This window comes from Carlito syrichta, unplaced genomic scaffold, assembly GCF_000164805.1.
Source record: "Carlito syrichta isolate Samal-C Ts95f unplaced genomic scaffold, Tarsius_syrichta-2.0.1 Scaffold177233, whole genome shotgun sequence".
Taxonomy (NCBI): Eukaryota; Metazoa; Chordata; class Mammalia; order Primates; family Tarsiidae; genus Carlito; species Carlito syrichta.
Genome location: NW_007121329.1, coordinates 153555 through 170203, shown reverse-complemented (window position 1 = coordinate 170203; position 16649 = coordinate 153555). Strand labels below are relative to the sequence as shown.

At 42.0% G+C, this 16649-nt stretch overlaps 1 protein-coding gene across 2 annotated transcripts in view; it reads right to left on the bottom strand.

Annotated features, from left to right (window-relative positions):
- The window catches only part of KPNB1 (karyopherin subunit beta 1), a 33743-nt gene that overhangs the window by 15774 nt on the left and 1320 nt on the right, over positions 1-16649 (bottom strand). The window contains exons 1-9 of one of the 2 annotated variants that reach the window (XM_021709344.1): positions 16080-16243; positions 14633-14815; positions 10229-10429; positions 8630-8782; positions 5115-5174; positions 4448-4537; positions 3991-4101; positions 3101-3202; positions 1185-1409 (exon numbers count right to left, since the gene is read on the bottom strand). In XM_021709344.1, coding sequence (XP_021565019.1) covers positions 1185-1409; positions 3101-3202; positions 3991-4101; positions 4448-4537; positions 5115-5174; positions 8630-8782; positions 10229-10429; positions 14633-14815; positions 16080-16124 — 1170 coding nt within the window. In that variant the 5' untranslated portion in view covers positions 16125-16243. Of the gene's footprint in view, positions 1-1184; positions 1410-3100; positions 3203-3990; positions 4102-4447; positions 4538-5114; positions 5175-8629; positions 8783-10228; positions 10430-14632; positions 14816-16079; positions 16244-16649 lie in introns of those variants that run through there. The other variant, XM_008051488.2, reaches the window with a different exon arrangement.

Below are 16649 nucleotides of genomic sequence, written 5' to 3'. Positions count from 1 at the left end.
TACAATAAATCAAAAATTAGCCGGGCGTGGTAGCATGCGCCTGTAGTTCCAGCTACTTGGAAGGCTGAGGTGGAAGGATCGCCGGAGCCCAGCAGGTCGAGGCTGCGGTGGCAGGAAGTGAGATTCCAACTCAAAAAAAAAAAAAAAAAGGTATTTGGTGTTAAATGGTTTCAGTAGTTTGCACTGAATTACTCAAATAAAACCCCCAGGATGTAGTTATGATGTCATCGGGCTATATACTGAATGACTTGAGTTCTACAAGCCCTAAGCTTAATTGTAATGGACTCACGTCATTCACAACAGCAAAACACATTTCCATAAGGCAATTTACATTTCATGTCATCCCCCCCGCAAAGAAGAATCCCATCATTAAGAATTATGTGGAGATGTTTACAACATAGTATTAAGTAAAGAAACAGGTTGTAAGAGAATTTGTACAGTAAGATCTCTCCATCCTATTGCACACACAAGTACAGAAAATAGCTCCAAGGATGAATACTAAAAGCTAAGTGTTATCTCTTGCAATGAAATTATAGGTGACTTTTCATTCGGGCCTTTTCTGCATTTTTAAAAGTGAAAAATATATTTTACCCTCATCGAAAGCGAATTAGCTAGAAATAACCTTTGCGGATGACTGTTTACAGTTGTGTTTCTTTCTTTTCTTTTCTTTTTTATTTATTGTAGAGATGAGGTCTTGTCAAGTTGCCCAGGCGGATCTCGAACCCGCGGGCTCAGGCAATCCACTCACCTCAGCCTCCCAAAGCGTGGGATTACAGGCTGAGCCACCGAGCCTGGCAATTTTTTTTTTGAGTCGGAGTCTCACTCTGTTGCCCACACTGGAGTGCAGTAGCATGCTCCCAGCCACCGCAGCCTTGACCTGCTGGGCTCCAGCGACCCTTCCGCCTCAGCCTTCCAAGTAGCTGGAACTATAGGTGTGCGCTACCACACTCGGCTAATTTTTTATTTATTGTAGAGATGAAGTCTCACCAAGTTGCCCAGGCGGGTCTCAAACCCGCGGGCTCAGGCAATTCTCTTGCCTCAGCCTCCCAAAGTGCTGGAATTACAGGCTGAGTCATCAAGCCCGGCCTACACTTTTTAAAAAAAAATAAAGATAACGCTTTCAAAGAAAAAGTTTAAACAATAAATATCCCACTTTCTACTCCAAAAATCTCTTAGGGCCTTACCTGTATAACTAGTGGTTTTAGTTGATTGGGCTCTGGTCCTTCCAAGATACAGCCAAAAGCCATCACTGCTGCATCTCGGTACCGCCAGTCTGGGTTCTTGATGTGTTCTTTAATGAAGGGGAGAACATGTGGGACAATGTCATCTTCACAGCAGGTGGCCAGAAGCATGAGGCATACCCCTGCTGCTTTGCAGGGGTTCCAGTCATCATCATCATCATTTTCATCCTGATGAAACAACGGTAGTTAAGGTTTTGTTCAAAGAATCATTTTAACTCAAAAGGTACTTGACTACTCCCAAATGTCCTTAGAGCTCAAGTTTCACAAAAGTAAGTAAAACATAAAGGCGGAATAAAAGACTACATGCTGTATGATTCTAGTTATATAAAGTTCAAAATCAGCTAAAATTAATCTATGGAGTTTAAGGTCAGGAAAGTAAGGGAGTTAATGACTGGGAAGAAGAATGAAGGGGGCTCCTGAATGCTAGCAATTGCTGTATTTCAATAAAAAGTTCAAAAAAGAAAAGATTCCATTAATATCTCCCCTTAAGTTAGAATCTAAGGAATATCTTTCTTATTGTGGCTGTTCACAATACACCATAATTTAAGGCAAGCTGCCTGTGCAGTTTCAGAAAAATCACATAAAGAACAATTCTTTCCCAAACAAGAGAAACACAACAAAAATATACAAAGCAAAGATGTTAAGTCAAAAGACAAAAATAGCAACTGTAAAACTGAAAGATGAGATGAAAACTTGAGGGAACACCCAGTCCATTCCAAACTAAACATATCTCTATCTTTTGAATCTGCTGTATTGAAAGAGTCATATACAACCCTAAAAATAATTATATTCCGGTGTACAAATACATTTCACAGTGCTCACAGCTACTGACATTGTTTCCTCAAAGCCCTATCAGCTCTTTGGTAATATTTCACATGCAACAGAAAGATGCAGTGAGAGAAAGAACCTTCCAAAACACCATACCAAGAAGCAATGTGATGCATAAAGTCAAAAGGGAACAGTGACAACCAGGACACACTTTTTATAAAAGAATTTCTATATTTACTCTTTAGACCACATCTTTATAAAGTCTTGTCACTTTTATTTTGTCCTAAGTCTTAGTAATTGATGCTAATGATCTTGAAGGATCAGAAGAAGAGTCTCTTTCATGGGTTGGAGTCCCTTCAATAGGTTCTGAATAACTAATATCTAACCTCATTAGCACTGTAAAAACAAACAAATCCCATGAACTCACAAAAATATTCTAGATCTCAGAACAGATATGCGAGTGGCCTAAAACTAGCACACCTATGCTCCCAGCCTTCCTTTACTGCAACTTCTATAGAGCACCTCTCTTCTGTGCATTTGGGCAATTATAGCACTCAGGAAAGTAGAGCAGCATGTGGCTTATTTCTGATCAAGACGTATCTGAGGCTGGCCTCAGTGGTTCAAGGCTATAATCCCAGCACTTTGAAGGGTCGAAGTGAGAGGACTACCTGAGCCCACAGGTACGAGGCCAGCCTGGGCAACTTGGTGAGACCTCATCTGAATAATAAATCAAAAAATTAGCCAGGCATGGCAGTGCATGCCTGAAGTTCCAGCTACTTGGAACGCTGAGGCAGAAGGATCACCTAAGCCCAGCAGGTTGAGCCTGCGGTGGCCGTGAGTATGCCACTGCACTCCAACCTAGGCAAAGAAAAGACGTATCTGAGATGTTAAGACCCAGTTCTTCACAAACAACTCAGAGTTGTCTAGGGGATCTTACAGATCCAGTTCAGCTGTTCCTAAGTCATCTATGACAGAACATCAAATAGCTGATGCGCTGCCAAGTTCCTTCATGGAAACTGTTCCCACAGCAAACCAACCCATCCTTAGTGAGGCTTCACAGCTTACCTAGCTAGATTTGGAAGGTAACTCACCTGTTTCGTTAGTGTCTGTGTGAGGATTGGAACCAGATACTGCAGTGCTCCCTTGGCATAAAACTTGCTGGTATGCTCAGGGGGCCGCCCTTGTTCTGCTGCCTAAGGACAGAAACAATATGAAGAACAATATAAACAAATTATAGATAAAAGCACACAAACTATAGTACCAAAGGCATATAGTGAGAGCTGGCCAGGGATCTGTAACAGAAATACATGGGGGCAAATAGTAACATTCAGTATGATTTTTGAAGGTACTTGTTTTTGGGTCATACATATAATCTACCTTAAAGGACCAGGGCAACCTTAAGTATTACATTTTTCTCACACGTTCAATTCATATTAACAACACAACATTCAAGTGTTGCTTGGATCAAGAGATGCACCGAGTTTACATAAGGATGACCAAAAAAGAAAAAAAAAAAAGGACTGTTTTTAGAAGTGCATAAAGACAAAGAAGATTGGAAGCAAAGCTTGAATTCAAAGACTCCAAGTGCAGAGCTACCCGCTTTCCCACATCCAATTCCTTCACCACAGTTAGTAAACTATCAATTACATATCCCAAGCTTGCATTAGAACTTCCCAAAGTAATACAGCATCAGGTGTCACCTTGGTAAACTGTGACAGACTGCTGCCCCCTTGTGTTCACAGCACTAATATTAGGATTTACAATAAAGCCAGACTGAGCAGCAAAGACCTGAGCGCCTCATTATTGATGTTTTTCATGGGGTCTTTGACTAGCAGAAAATCAGTCTCTACAAATAGAGATACTCTCTAAGCTCTGTCAGAATAAAGCCTTCCCAGGAGAAAAATATCTATAAATGAGTTCTGTCCCAAAGCCTAGCCAAAGTATCAGCTCTCCCAATACACCACCACTGTCCCAGGCTTACCTCTGAAGCCTCAATGGCCAAATCCATTTCCTCATCACAGACATTGGACCAGAATTCTATCCCCTGCAGGGCCACCTCATCAATGTCACTTTTCATTGCTTCAATTGTGATCTTAAGAGAAAACACATGATACCCCAGACCCGAATAAGTACTCATTCAAGTAAGACTTCCCCTCCTTACCCAAACATTCAAGTTATTAAAACTTGAAAATTTATAAAAGCGAGGTCTGAAAGCCAGAAACAGGGAATAGATTTTCAAAATAGTCTTTTTACCCATGCATAGCCAGTGCCAGTTTTCTTGGCATGCCACTGATGAGCTTAAATTTAACACTCGGACTCAAAGAATTCCTTGACTTTATGTTAAGTAAAAAACTACAGAACTGACAAAACAGCAACTAAGAATGATGGGCTCTGCAATTTAGCTACAAGCTCAAATCACATAAGATGAAAATACTTACTGCAAAAAGAGCAGGACCCATATAAGTCTCCATGTACTGATAATATAAGGACATTATCTTCACCAGATTCTGCAAAGCAGCCACTCGTACCTTTATGAATAGCAGATTAGACAGTTTACTAAAATAACAATGCAATCTAATAAAGGTACATTCATTCAAATGAGCCCATAATCTAAAGGGTTAATCCAGGTACACACAAGTAATGTTATAATTTCCCCAAAATTCAATCTCTGCCCTCAATTCTTTCATTAACCCTTCCTATTTATTTTTCCATTCCTTCTCTTTCCTGTTTTAAAGACGCAAGTGGAACCCATGGCAGGGGTAAACACACTAATGCTATTCACACTGAAGATGTTACTTCCATCTTCTTGAAAGGTTGGGTTTAGGTTATAGCAAATAGCAAAGCAGTTTCATCGGCTACAGCCGAAAATCATTTGAGTAACCTATAGCAATAAAGTAGCAAAGCTGATCAAAAACCACTTCTCCCTTAAACCTCTTTTTTAAGAGGACAGTAACTTCCACTGTGTTAATTTTCCAAGTACTATTCTTCCCTCTTCTCCAATGTTTTTATTTCTAAAGTCAGTTGATTCTCAATATTTCAAACTCTGGTAGATTTGGTATTTCCTAGGAAAAATGTAAGATTCTTTTCAAATGACCTCACACTTACCCTTGTATCTGGACACTGTGTGGCTTCACAGACCACCTGCATAATAAAGTGCCTTTCAGACTGCAGTAAGAAATAATAAAGAGAATTAGGAGAGCATAAACTGTGTAAATGAAGATTTCCAGACTCACTCCACAAAGAAAACCTCTTACTTTCTCAAGGTCCCACATAACTCTGGTACAATCAAGCAACTTTTCCTTGAGCCAAAGTATGGCACTATCACTGTAAAGGTTATGAAGAGTTTACTCCCAGTGTCTGCTATATGACCTGCCCTCTAAGGAGGTCCCTAATCTTTTAATCCACATGACCTTCACTAACAAGACTTCAGGAAGGAAGTGGACAGGAAAATGTAGGCCACAAGGTTTAAATAAAAATGGTTAGTTAAAAGAATAACAAAAACCTACATGCAGGAAAATTAGTTTCCTTGTATTTAAAATATAATTCATAACTTTTGCTTTTTTCCTTTTTGTTTTTGTTGAGTTGAAGTCTCCCTCTGTTGGCCAGGCTGAAGTGCAGTAGCACACTCAAGGACACCGCAGCCTCAGCCTGCTGGGTTCAGGCAAACCTTCCACTTCAGTCTTTCAAGTAGCTGGAACTACAGGCATTTGCCACCATGCCTGGCTAATTTTTTAAAAATTTATTATAGATGGCCGGCCTTGGTGACTCAGCCTGTAATCCCACGCTTTGGGAGGCCGAGGTGAGTGGACTGCCTGAGCCCGCGGGTTCGAGACCCGCCCAGGCAACTTGGCGAGACCTCATCTCTATAATAAATCAAAAATTAGCTGGACATGGTAGCGTGTGCCTGTAGTTCCAGCTACGTGGAAGGCTGAGGCGGAAGGATCACTGGAGCCCAGTAGTTGAGGTTGCGGTGGCCAGAAGTGTGCCACTGCACTCCAGTCTGGGTGACAGAGTGAGACTCCACTCAATAAATAAATAAACAAATAAATATACTGTAAAGACAGGGTCTCACCATGTCTTGCCCAGGCTGGTCTCGAACCCAGAGGCTCTCAGGCAATCCTCTTGCCTCCGCCTCTCAAAGTGCTAGGATTACACGTGTGAGCCACTGTGCCCAGCAACTTCTGCTTTATTTCAGAGACCAAATTTTGTTTTGTGAGAGGTGGTAAATCCACAACAAACATGGTAAGAAAAGGGAGATGGGAGTAATGAACTGTATTTGCTACCCGCCTAAATCTTCTGAAATCTAAAAGGAAAAAAACCTGGTTTTCTAATAAGTTAGAAATTCCTCATTATAAAAAGCAAAGAAATAGCAGAAAGTCTGAAGTGTCAACAAATAATATACAAAAGTACTTTCAAACCATATGGTTTAGCAATTCCACTTATGGGTAAATAGTCAAAATAATTAAAAGCAGAGACTCAGAGAAATACATGCATATCATGTTCACAGCAATGCTGTTCACTATAGTCAAAAGGTAGAAAGAACCCAAATGTCCACCAATAGATGACTTTATAAACAAAATGTGATCTATCCATAAAATGGAATATTATGCATCCTTAGAAAGGAACGACAGGCCAGGTATGGTGGCTCATGTCTGTAATGAGCACTTTGGGAGGTGGAAGCAAGAGGATCGCCTGAGTCCAGGAGTTCAAGATCAGCCTAGGAAACATGGCGAGAACCCGTCTGAGACTCCAACTCAGGGGGAAAAAAAAAAGACACTGATACATGCTGCAACATGGATTAACCTTGAGGACATTATAATAGATAAAACAATGCAGTCACACACACACAAAAAAAACAAAAACAAAAAAACACTGTATGATTTCATTTATATGAGATATTTTAAGTGGTCAGACTCATAGAAACAGAAGTAAAATGGCCAGCTGCTGAGGGAGGGGAAAATGGGGGTTATTGTTCAATGTGTACAGTTTCGGTTCTGCAGGATGAAAAAGTTCTGGAGACTATTTCCATAGCAATGTGAATATACTTAACTGTAGACTTAAAAATAATTAAGAAGGTACATTTTATGTTAAATATATTTTACCACAAAATAAGTAAATTATAAAAGCTAGGTCTGAAATTATTGCATTTACAGGCAAGAGCTCAGGATGCAGTACAGTGGTGTGATCTTGCAGCCTTAAACTCTTGGGCTCAAGTGATTCTCCTGCCTCAACCTCCCAAGTAGCTGAAACTAGTCATGCACCATGACTCTTGCAGTCATCTGCCTCAGCCTCCCTCATAGCTGGAACCACGTGCATGTACCACTGTGAACAGTTGATAAAAATTTTCATTTAGCTGGGCGTGGCTCACACCTGTAATCCCAGCACTTTGAGGAAGCAGAGGCGAGGACTGCCTTAGCCCAGGGGTTTGAGTCCAGCCAGGGCAACTTGGCAACACCTTATCTCTATAATAAATAAAATTTTTAAAAAATTAGTCAGGCATGGTGACACGTGCCTGTGGTTCCAGCTACTTGGAAGGATAACTTGAACCTAGTAGGTCAGGGCAGTGGTGGCTCTGAGGGTGCCACTGTACTCCAGCCTGGGTGACAGAGTGAGACTCCTACCCAATAAGAAAAATTTTTTTTCTTTTAGAGATGGGGTCTTGCTTTGCTGCCCAGGCTGGCTTCAAATTCCTGGCCTCAAGTGATTCTCCTGCCTCAACCTCCCAAGTAGCTGGAACTAGTCATGCACCATTATGCTGTCTCTTTTTTTTGAGTTGGAGTCTCACTCTGTCGCCCAGACTGGAGTGCAGTGGCCGCTCCCGGCCACTGCAGCCTCGCCTGCTGAGCTCCGGCGATCCTTCCGCCTCAGCCTTCCAAGTAGCTGGAACTACAGGCGTGCACTACCATGCCCGGCTAATTTGATTTATTGTAGGGATGAGGTCTCGCCAAGTTGCCCAGGCGGGTCTTGAACCCGTGGGCTCAGGCAATCCACTCACCTCAGCCTCCCAAAGGCTGAGCCACCGAGCCCGGCTCTAACTTTTTAAAAAAATCTCTTAACATCCCCATACCTTGGAATGCAAAGGGAAAACCCTAAGCTTAGAAACAATTTAGATCACATTATTCCAATGACTATAATGAAAAATGGCAAACGCCCAACTCCTTGGTCTTATCTCAACAACACAAATCTTGACCAAAGTAGGTAAGAAGCCAGGCCTGGTGGCTCAGCCTGTAATCTCAGCGCTTTGGGAGGCTGAGGTGAGTGGATTGCCTGAGCCCGCAGGTTTGAGACCCGCCTGGGCAACTTAGCAAGACCTCATCTCTACAATAAATCAAAAATTAGCCGGGCGTGGTAGCACGCGCCTGTAATTCCAGCTACCTGGAAGGCTGAGGCGGAAGGATCACCAGAGCCCAGCAGGTTGAGGCCACAGTGACCGGGAGCGTGCCACTGCACTCCAGTCTGGGTGACAGAGTGAGAGTTCAACTCAAAAAAAAAAAAAAAAGTAGGTAAGAATGCTTTAAAATAAGGTGGTACTTTCTCAATCATCAACTTAAAACCCACACTTTCATTTAACCCTTGCATTCCTCATCCTCTGAATCTGTACCTTCTAATCAAAAACATACCTCTTTATCAAAATTTGCTTTGGTGAACTCCAATGAGTTCAGGAGTGCATTCGTAGCAGCCAGCTTCACATTATTACTAGGCTCTTCTTTCCTCATTCCCTGGATTATGGCAGTCAGAATCTCATTGGATTTGTCCTGTAGCTGCTCTGGGTCCTGAAACAAGTAGAAGAGCCATGAATATAGTCAGCCTTTCAGATCCAGGGCTTTCAAATTCCTGGATTCATCAAGCATGGATTACAAATATTAGGAGGAAAAAAGTGTATGGTTGCTATCTGTACTGAAGATGCAAAACTTTTTTCTTGACATTTACTCCCTTCACAATACAGTATGCCAGCTATTTGTATAGTATTTACATTGTATTAAGTGTTATAAGTAATCAAGAGATGATATAAAGTATGAGGCAGGATGTGCACAGGTGATGTACAAATATGCTGCCATTTTATATAAGGAACTTGAGCACCCAGGTATTTTCATATCCAAAGGGGGTCCTGGAATCAATTCCACATGGATACAGAGGGACAACTGTAATGAGCTCATTACCAATCAGGAGTCCTTTTCTTCAAGAGACAAGGTCTTGATATGTTGCCCTGGCTACAGAGCAGGAGTTATTCATAGGCACGACCATAGTGTACTGTTACCTCTAACTCCTGGCTTCAGGCTATCTTTTTTTTTCCAGGCTACCTTCCCACACAGCTAGGCCTACAGGTCTGCACCACCACTCTCAGGTCAATCAGCAGTCCTTTTCATTGTAAAATCCACTGGAGAAAGTATAACTGTGATCTTATCCTACACATTTTAATTTAGGGACAGCATTGCAAACTACCTCCAAAATATCACACAGCATTAGTATCTAAAATTAAACAAAAGTAAGTCAAACTCATCAACTTCATCTTGACTGCTTCATATAATGACTCTGAGTTTGAGGTTAATCCTGGCCTTCTGTCCCTTCTGTGAAAATGTTGATGGCAGTCTGGTGGTTTTTCCAGGCCACTTTACCAAATAAAGTTAAGCTTCATAACAACTGAGGGTCAGGGCCAAGGATCAACACCTGGGTACAACATGTAGGGAGTTGAAGTCCAGGGCTGTACATAAAATACTGTATTGTAGCTCCAGTGGCTAAACCAGCTTGGCAATACATCAAGACTTGGCAAAACTTTCTGTAATGTAGTAAATGAAGAAAGTACCACGGGAGGCACGGTGGGGAACAACCATCAACAAGGATACTTGCATAATGAACATTTGTATACCTAACCCTGAATTGTACCCATCTTCAAAATAATTAAATAGAAAGTACCACAATATTCATGGTACAGTGAAGATCTTGAAAAAGGGATTAGATCAGGGATGTTCCAAATAATATCCTCATTTTAAAAGCCTAGAAATTGAAGCTTCTCCAAACATGGACTGTGAGTGTGTGACTCTCAAGCTTCTTCTGGGCATGATTAGCAATGTGAGGACCAAGGTCTAAATTAACAAAGCAGACTTACTTTCAAAACACTCTGCATTAGCTTGGTTTTCTTCATGATTCAATACAATAACCCAAACACCACCTATATCACAACTAAGAATATAAACCAGATATATCAGATAAACACTTACTATATCTTGGCAAATGTAACCAATAGCTTCCAATGTCGACTCTTTCATGTGCTCTGTGCTGTTGGGGTTTGTGACATTGGCCACCAGCTGAGGAATGAGTTCTGGCCACTGGTTTACTGGGATCTCTGCACAAGCAATACCAGCCACACACTGTGAGGCAGAACTAGGCCGGTAAGTTTCTGTGCCCAAAGTCTGTAAAACCTGCACAAAAAAGGGAGACAAAAGATATCAATCTCTAACACTATTTGACCACATTTTGCCCACCACACCTCTTAAATAAGTGTCTCTGAATTCTTTTCTATGGTACAGAAAAATAGAAAAGGCTGTCAAAAAAAAAAAAAAAAGCCAGCCTCAGCACCAATACCAGTACAATCAACATTGCCCCAGAACCTAGACACAAAATCAATCATTCTCTGCTTCCAAAAGGAATTCTCCAAAACCCTCACTTCAATTGTAGCAAACCAGCAGTTAGAAGAGGAGGTAAGGGTCAGGCGCAGTAGCTCAAGCCTGTCATTCCAGCACTTTGGGAGACTGAGGTGAGAGGACTGCCTGAGCTCAGAGGTTTGAGATCAGCCTGAGCAACTTGGCAAGACCCCATCTCTACAATAAGTCAAAAAATTAGCTGGACATGGTAGCGTGCACCTGTAATTCCAGCTACTTGGAAGGCTCAGGCAGAAGGATCACCTGAACCCAGCAAGTCGAGGCTGTGGTAGCTGTGAGTGTGCCACTGCACTCCAGCCTGGGCCACAAAGTGAGACTCCAACACACACAAAAAAGGGGGAGGTAACATTAAAAGGCAAGGGGGGAGAGATGGTGACAAACTTCATTCCAGGATCACTGCTACTGCTGATTGTATATAAGAAAATGATGCCTGCAACCTTGTTTGTGGACAGAAGTGTGGGACATTCATTAGAATGAGGCTAGGCGGGGAGTGGTGGCTCACGCCTATAATCCCAGCACTTTGGGAGGCCGAGGTGAGAGGATTACCTGAGCCCATGGGTTTGAGACCAGCCTGGGCAATTTGGCAAGACCTCATCTCTACAAAAATCAAAAAATTAGCCAGGCGTGGTATGCCTATAATTCCAGCTACTTGGAAGACTGAGGTGAAGGATCGCCTGAGCCCTGCAGGTCGAGGCGGCGGTGGCCGCTGAGTGTGCCACTGTACTCTAGCCTAGGCGACAGAGTGAGACTCCAACTTAAAAAAAAAAAAAAGAATGAGGCTAACTCTGGGTTATTCAGGTGGGTCTGATTCATGGTAGATCACTGTCTAACCTGATCCATAGAAGAGATAGTCTCACTCATGAAATATGAAACAAGCCTTTTTCCTTTATGGTCACTGACAAACCAGCACTCTGGGTGACTTACACAGAAAAACTTTGGTAAAGTAACAACACCAATAAATGTGAAACAAAGTTACTGATGTTACCAACACCTAAGAATTAATCTTTATATAACTTCCACCAGAAAGGATTTGTTCTGTTTGTCCAAGAATCAAAGATCTGTTCTCGCTACCAAAAGATAACAAGAATTAGCTAGATATGCCAATTAAAATGAGATCTACTTGTCATAAAACATGTCTCATTTGACATGGTAACCACATGAGCACTTCTGTAAAGGGTAAAGGCACAGGTAAGATAAAGGATGAAGCTGTGATTGACTCAGTTAATCATTACCATGATCAGCTAATTCAGTCAATGAACTCAGTAAGAATCACCAGACCACTCAAAAGCAAACAGTTAACTGTTCCTGGCATGAACACAGGACAAAGAATAGCTGCCAGATATTCAGGCCAGCTCTGCTGACTGGGTCAGGTCACTTAGTATCCTGCTTTGCAGCTAGTAGTGAATAATGACCTCCCCATCTTTCCCCCTTATATGACTTATCATCATCCCTGCCTTCTGCTCCCAACAGCTCTACCTAATAACAAACAGTTCTGACTGATTTTATTTATTTTTTTGAGTTGGGAGGGTCTCACTCTGCTGCTCAACCTGAAATGCAGAGGTACAATCACTGCTCACCACAGCCAACATCGTGGGCTTAGGCAATCCTCCCATCTTGGCCTCCCAAACTGCTAAGATTACAGGCATGAACCACCACACCTGGCCCTAACTGATTTAAAAAATGACTCTGCTCTTGAGGACTAGCAGAGGTAGAATGAACTTTAACAACAAAAACTGTATGTCAAAGACATGAGGGAATGAAGAGGAAAAACTAGGTCAATTGCCCAAATGTCAGGGGCTAAAAAGGGTATTATTAACCCAAGCCTAATTAAAGTTCCAGTCCAGTGCACCTGTTTTATACCACACTATCTCCTAGTACACACGTGGAATATGCCGACTTCCATCCTACCTTTACCTGTTCTCCTTTAAATTGCTTTTGGAAAACCCTTAACTAATATTACTTGAGGTGATTTAAGGGCTACAGATATCATCCTAACCACTGTAAGTTTTCTGTTTAAAGTAGGGAGGACCCCAATAGTAATATTCAACTATCAGAAATAAGGGGAATAAGGAACTAGCTCTTACTTGTGCCCAATATCTTTATTTCAAAAAAGACATGACCACCAGCACTGAGATACGGTATTATCAGATATACTGTGAAAAGGAAAAAGACCAAAGTAACTGCTAGCTTTTTTCACACAACAGCTCGACCATGCCTATATAAATCATTACCTAAATTTTAAAAAATGCCTCAGCCTTCCAAGCAGCTGGAACTACAGGCGCGTACTACCATGCCTGGCTAATGTTTCATTTTATTTTATTGTAGAGATGAGGTCTCACCAAGTTGCCCAGGCGGATCTCAAACCCGTGGGCTCAGGCAATCCACTCACCTCAGCCTCCCAAAGTGCTGGGATTACAGGCTGAGCCGTCGAGCCTGGCTTCACTCACATCTTTTCTCATTTACTATTGTATAATTTGAGGAAGATGAGAACTGAATGGGCATGATAAGCCTCCAGACTTCCAGTGATGGAATACATTTCCATTTATGTCAAACAGCAGAGGCAAGAGGAATTAAAATGTTCTTACACAAGCAGACCCAATGTGAATAGAAATGGCTTTACGTATTCCTATTCCAAGATTCAAAATCAAGGTGGCTTTAATCACCCAGTTCCCTGTCACGGGTAGCTCATGTGAAGGACGTTCACAACCAGAAAGAGAAGTTGTTGCCCTAAGGGGCACTAACTTACCTAATGCTGACATCTAGAATCAGGAAACAGCAAATGTGGTATGCATAGCCATGACCTGCACAAGCACACACAGAGAATTCCCCACGGCTTCCCCTCAAATTACAAGGACAAAGTGATGCTGCACAGATGTTTCATTCCTCTTGTTGCCTTACCCATATAATACAGACTACAAAACTAATTGTTTTGTTTGTTTTTTTTGAGTTGGAGTCTCACTCTGTCACCCAGACTGGAGTGCAGTGGCCGCTCCCGGCCACCGCAGCCTCGATCTGTTGGGCTCAGGCAATCCTTCCACCTCAGCCTTCCGAGTAGCCGGAATTACAGGCGTGCACTACCACGCCCGACTGATTTTTTGATTTATTGTAGAGATGAGGTCTCACTGCCCAGGCGGGTCTCGAAGCCGTGGGCTCAGGCAATCCACTCACCTCAGCCTCCCAAAGGCGCGGGATTACAGGCTGAACCACCGAGCCCGGCTCAAAACTAATTGTTTTAAAGAAAGCACACCTGTCCATATCATCTGAATCATTTACTTCATCTAGAATAATAAATTACTAACTCAACAAAGTAACAAGAACTCCACATTCAAAATTCACCCGTATTCTTTAAGTGCCTTGGAAGAAATGCTAGGTGTTTCTAAACAAAGTTTTTTATAATTTGCTCAGTAGACAAAAGCACCATTAATGTCATACTCCTATTTCACAAACTCTTTGGGCTTGAAAGTACCAAGAGATCATCTGATTCTTCTGACTCAGCATAGTGCCACGCCTAAACCACCAAAGAAACAGATTTATATAAAGCAGAAATTCAACAGGGGCTAGGTGCTGGCTGACTGTGGAAGAATCACTTGGAAAGACAGATTAAAAAGATCCCTGAACTGTACTCCAGGCATACCAAATCAGAATCTCTGAAGAGCTTGGAAAATACAATATTAACATATTCCCTAAGTGACTCTGATACACAACACCAATTTGTATACTACTCCAATTCGCCAAAATAACTTTACAAATTATGGCATCAAATTAGTTTCTCAAACTGCTGCAGCCTACGTCAGTCATATAAAAAGTATTCTAATCCATCACTGGGAATGGATAAGACGAATCAAGAAAGATTTAAATCAAATAATTACCTTCAAGTCAAGTTTAGGTCCCAGAAACCTATCATACCCATCAGCTCTATCCTACAGAAGACAATACGACCAAACAGAGATGAAAGTCACTTACATAGTTCTTGACTTCCCGCCGAGCATTAGCATCAATAGCAAGCCACCTCTGCTGATACTGTGCCTTGATATCTGGATCTTTAGATGTCAAAGAGTTCTTGATTTGTAGACCAGCTGCAACTCTGGCAACCTGACTGTTTCCTGGATTTGCCAGCACTCTGGACAGTTCCACAAGGAAAGTGGGCTGTTAAAAGACATATTTGTAAATTAACATCTCAAGAATCTCAACAAGTGAGGATAGCTTAGAGCACTAACCACGGGGGTGGGGTAGGGGGGGTGGGTGGTGTTTTTTAAAAAAATATATATCATGAATGTCTCAGGAAACCATCTGAGCAAAATTATCTATTTTAAGACTCCCTTTCTCATACTGTAGCCTAGCATTTAATGAGAAATTACAGATTTTCCTATCAAGATCATCCTTAGTACCCATATCTTCCTATTAGATACCCTGAATTACAGCAAGTGTGACTATACGGTAGCCAGTCAATTCTTCCACAGATACCATAGTATCCCAAGAACTCAGGATAATGCCTGGTACTCTAAATATTTGTTGAGTAAATGTAAAAATAAAACCAGTCTCTAAATTTTATAAACCCTGGTCCAGAAGGAATAATACTCAGAGTAGCTTTTGATTTCATGGAAGCAGGTCATCTTTTATGAAAGGAGCTACTTAAAGATAAACCTAAACAGACTTAGGAGCCTAGTCTTGTATTTTAGTTGTGGGTGTTGAGCAAATGGAGATTGCTGAACAAAAGACTTATAAGGAAGAGTGATAACAGATATTTAGAGATAGGGAAAAACTGCAAAGACAAAAATTAAAGGCAAGTTGTTCAAGGAAAATGGTTTTATATTTAATAGTCAATTGTTAACACACTAACCCACCCCTAGGCATTTGGACTAGAGTTGTCCAACCAACCACAGTGGATCCCTGAAAAGCATGCTCTTTTGTAATCTTTTGTAATACACAGGTCCCCCAAAGCTGTCTGTTTAAAAATTTTCACACACACGCTCCTCTCCCTCCACCAAAAAAAGCCCTGCCCAAATGGCAGATAATAGGAAAAGTCAAAAGCAGACACATTTTCTTACCGATAACAGTTCTGCAATCACAGCAGAAGATAATTCCTAAACATTTTACTAATTACGAAACACCAAAAATGTTAGGAATCTTAGGAATAAGATAAAAAGCTTCTTGCAAAATTAGGAAAAGCCGAAACAGGAATAATACCCTAAACAGAATTACCAGTCCATTAGTAGAAAAGTTTTTTCTAGGGAATGGATAATTAATGTTAGTAGTAAAAACTCGCACATACAAGGACAAAAAAAAAAATCGTTCAAAGGCAGTTTGTACAAAACAAGCTTTGTCACTTTGTCGTTGTTGACACTTTGGCTAGACAACACAAAGGAACACAGATGGTTACAGTGTTTTTCAGACTTAATTTACCTATTACCTTTCTAAAAGAGTCAAGTATTGTCCACCCTTCCCTGTCCCCCATCCCCCAACAGGATATGGACACCAAAGAGAAACATGACTGTGTTCACCAGTCCACCCCACGTTTGCACAAAGGTCCAGTCTCTGGTGGACTTCGGTTATTTCTTTCTGAGCCCCTTAAATTTGGAAATATGAAAAACGAGGAACTTTCCTCTATGATTTCATCAGGAACAAGGCCCAATCTCAAAGAGGAGCCTCAGTCTGTTGCTGGGGTGCAGACCCCGAGTGACCAGGTTTCCATTCACCGAAGTCAAAAATAAAAAAGGAAGAAAACATCCCCGGGGAGGTGCAACTGGGCAGCAAAGGGGGAAAAGACCAGTGGAAATGGGCTGAGAGGCAGTCGGGTGCCAGGCCTGCCCACGAGCCCAGACCGAGCGAGGTGGGAGAGGGCAGAGCTCGGGGAAGTGGGTGGGGAGAGGCGCGGGGCCCCGGGCCGGGAAGGAGAAGCCGGCCGGGTCGGACGGGGCGGGCGGCCGGGCTCGGAGCGTCCACATGGCCCCTAGGCCCGGCTCCCCCACCCCCACCCTTG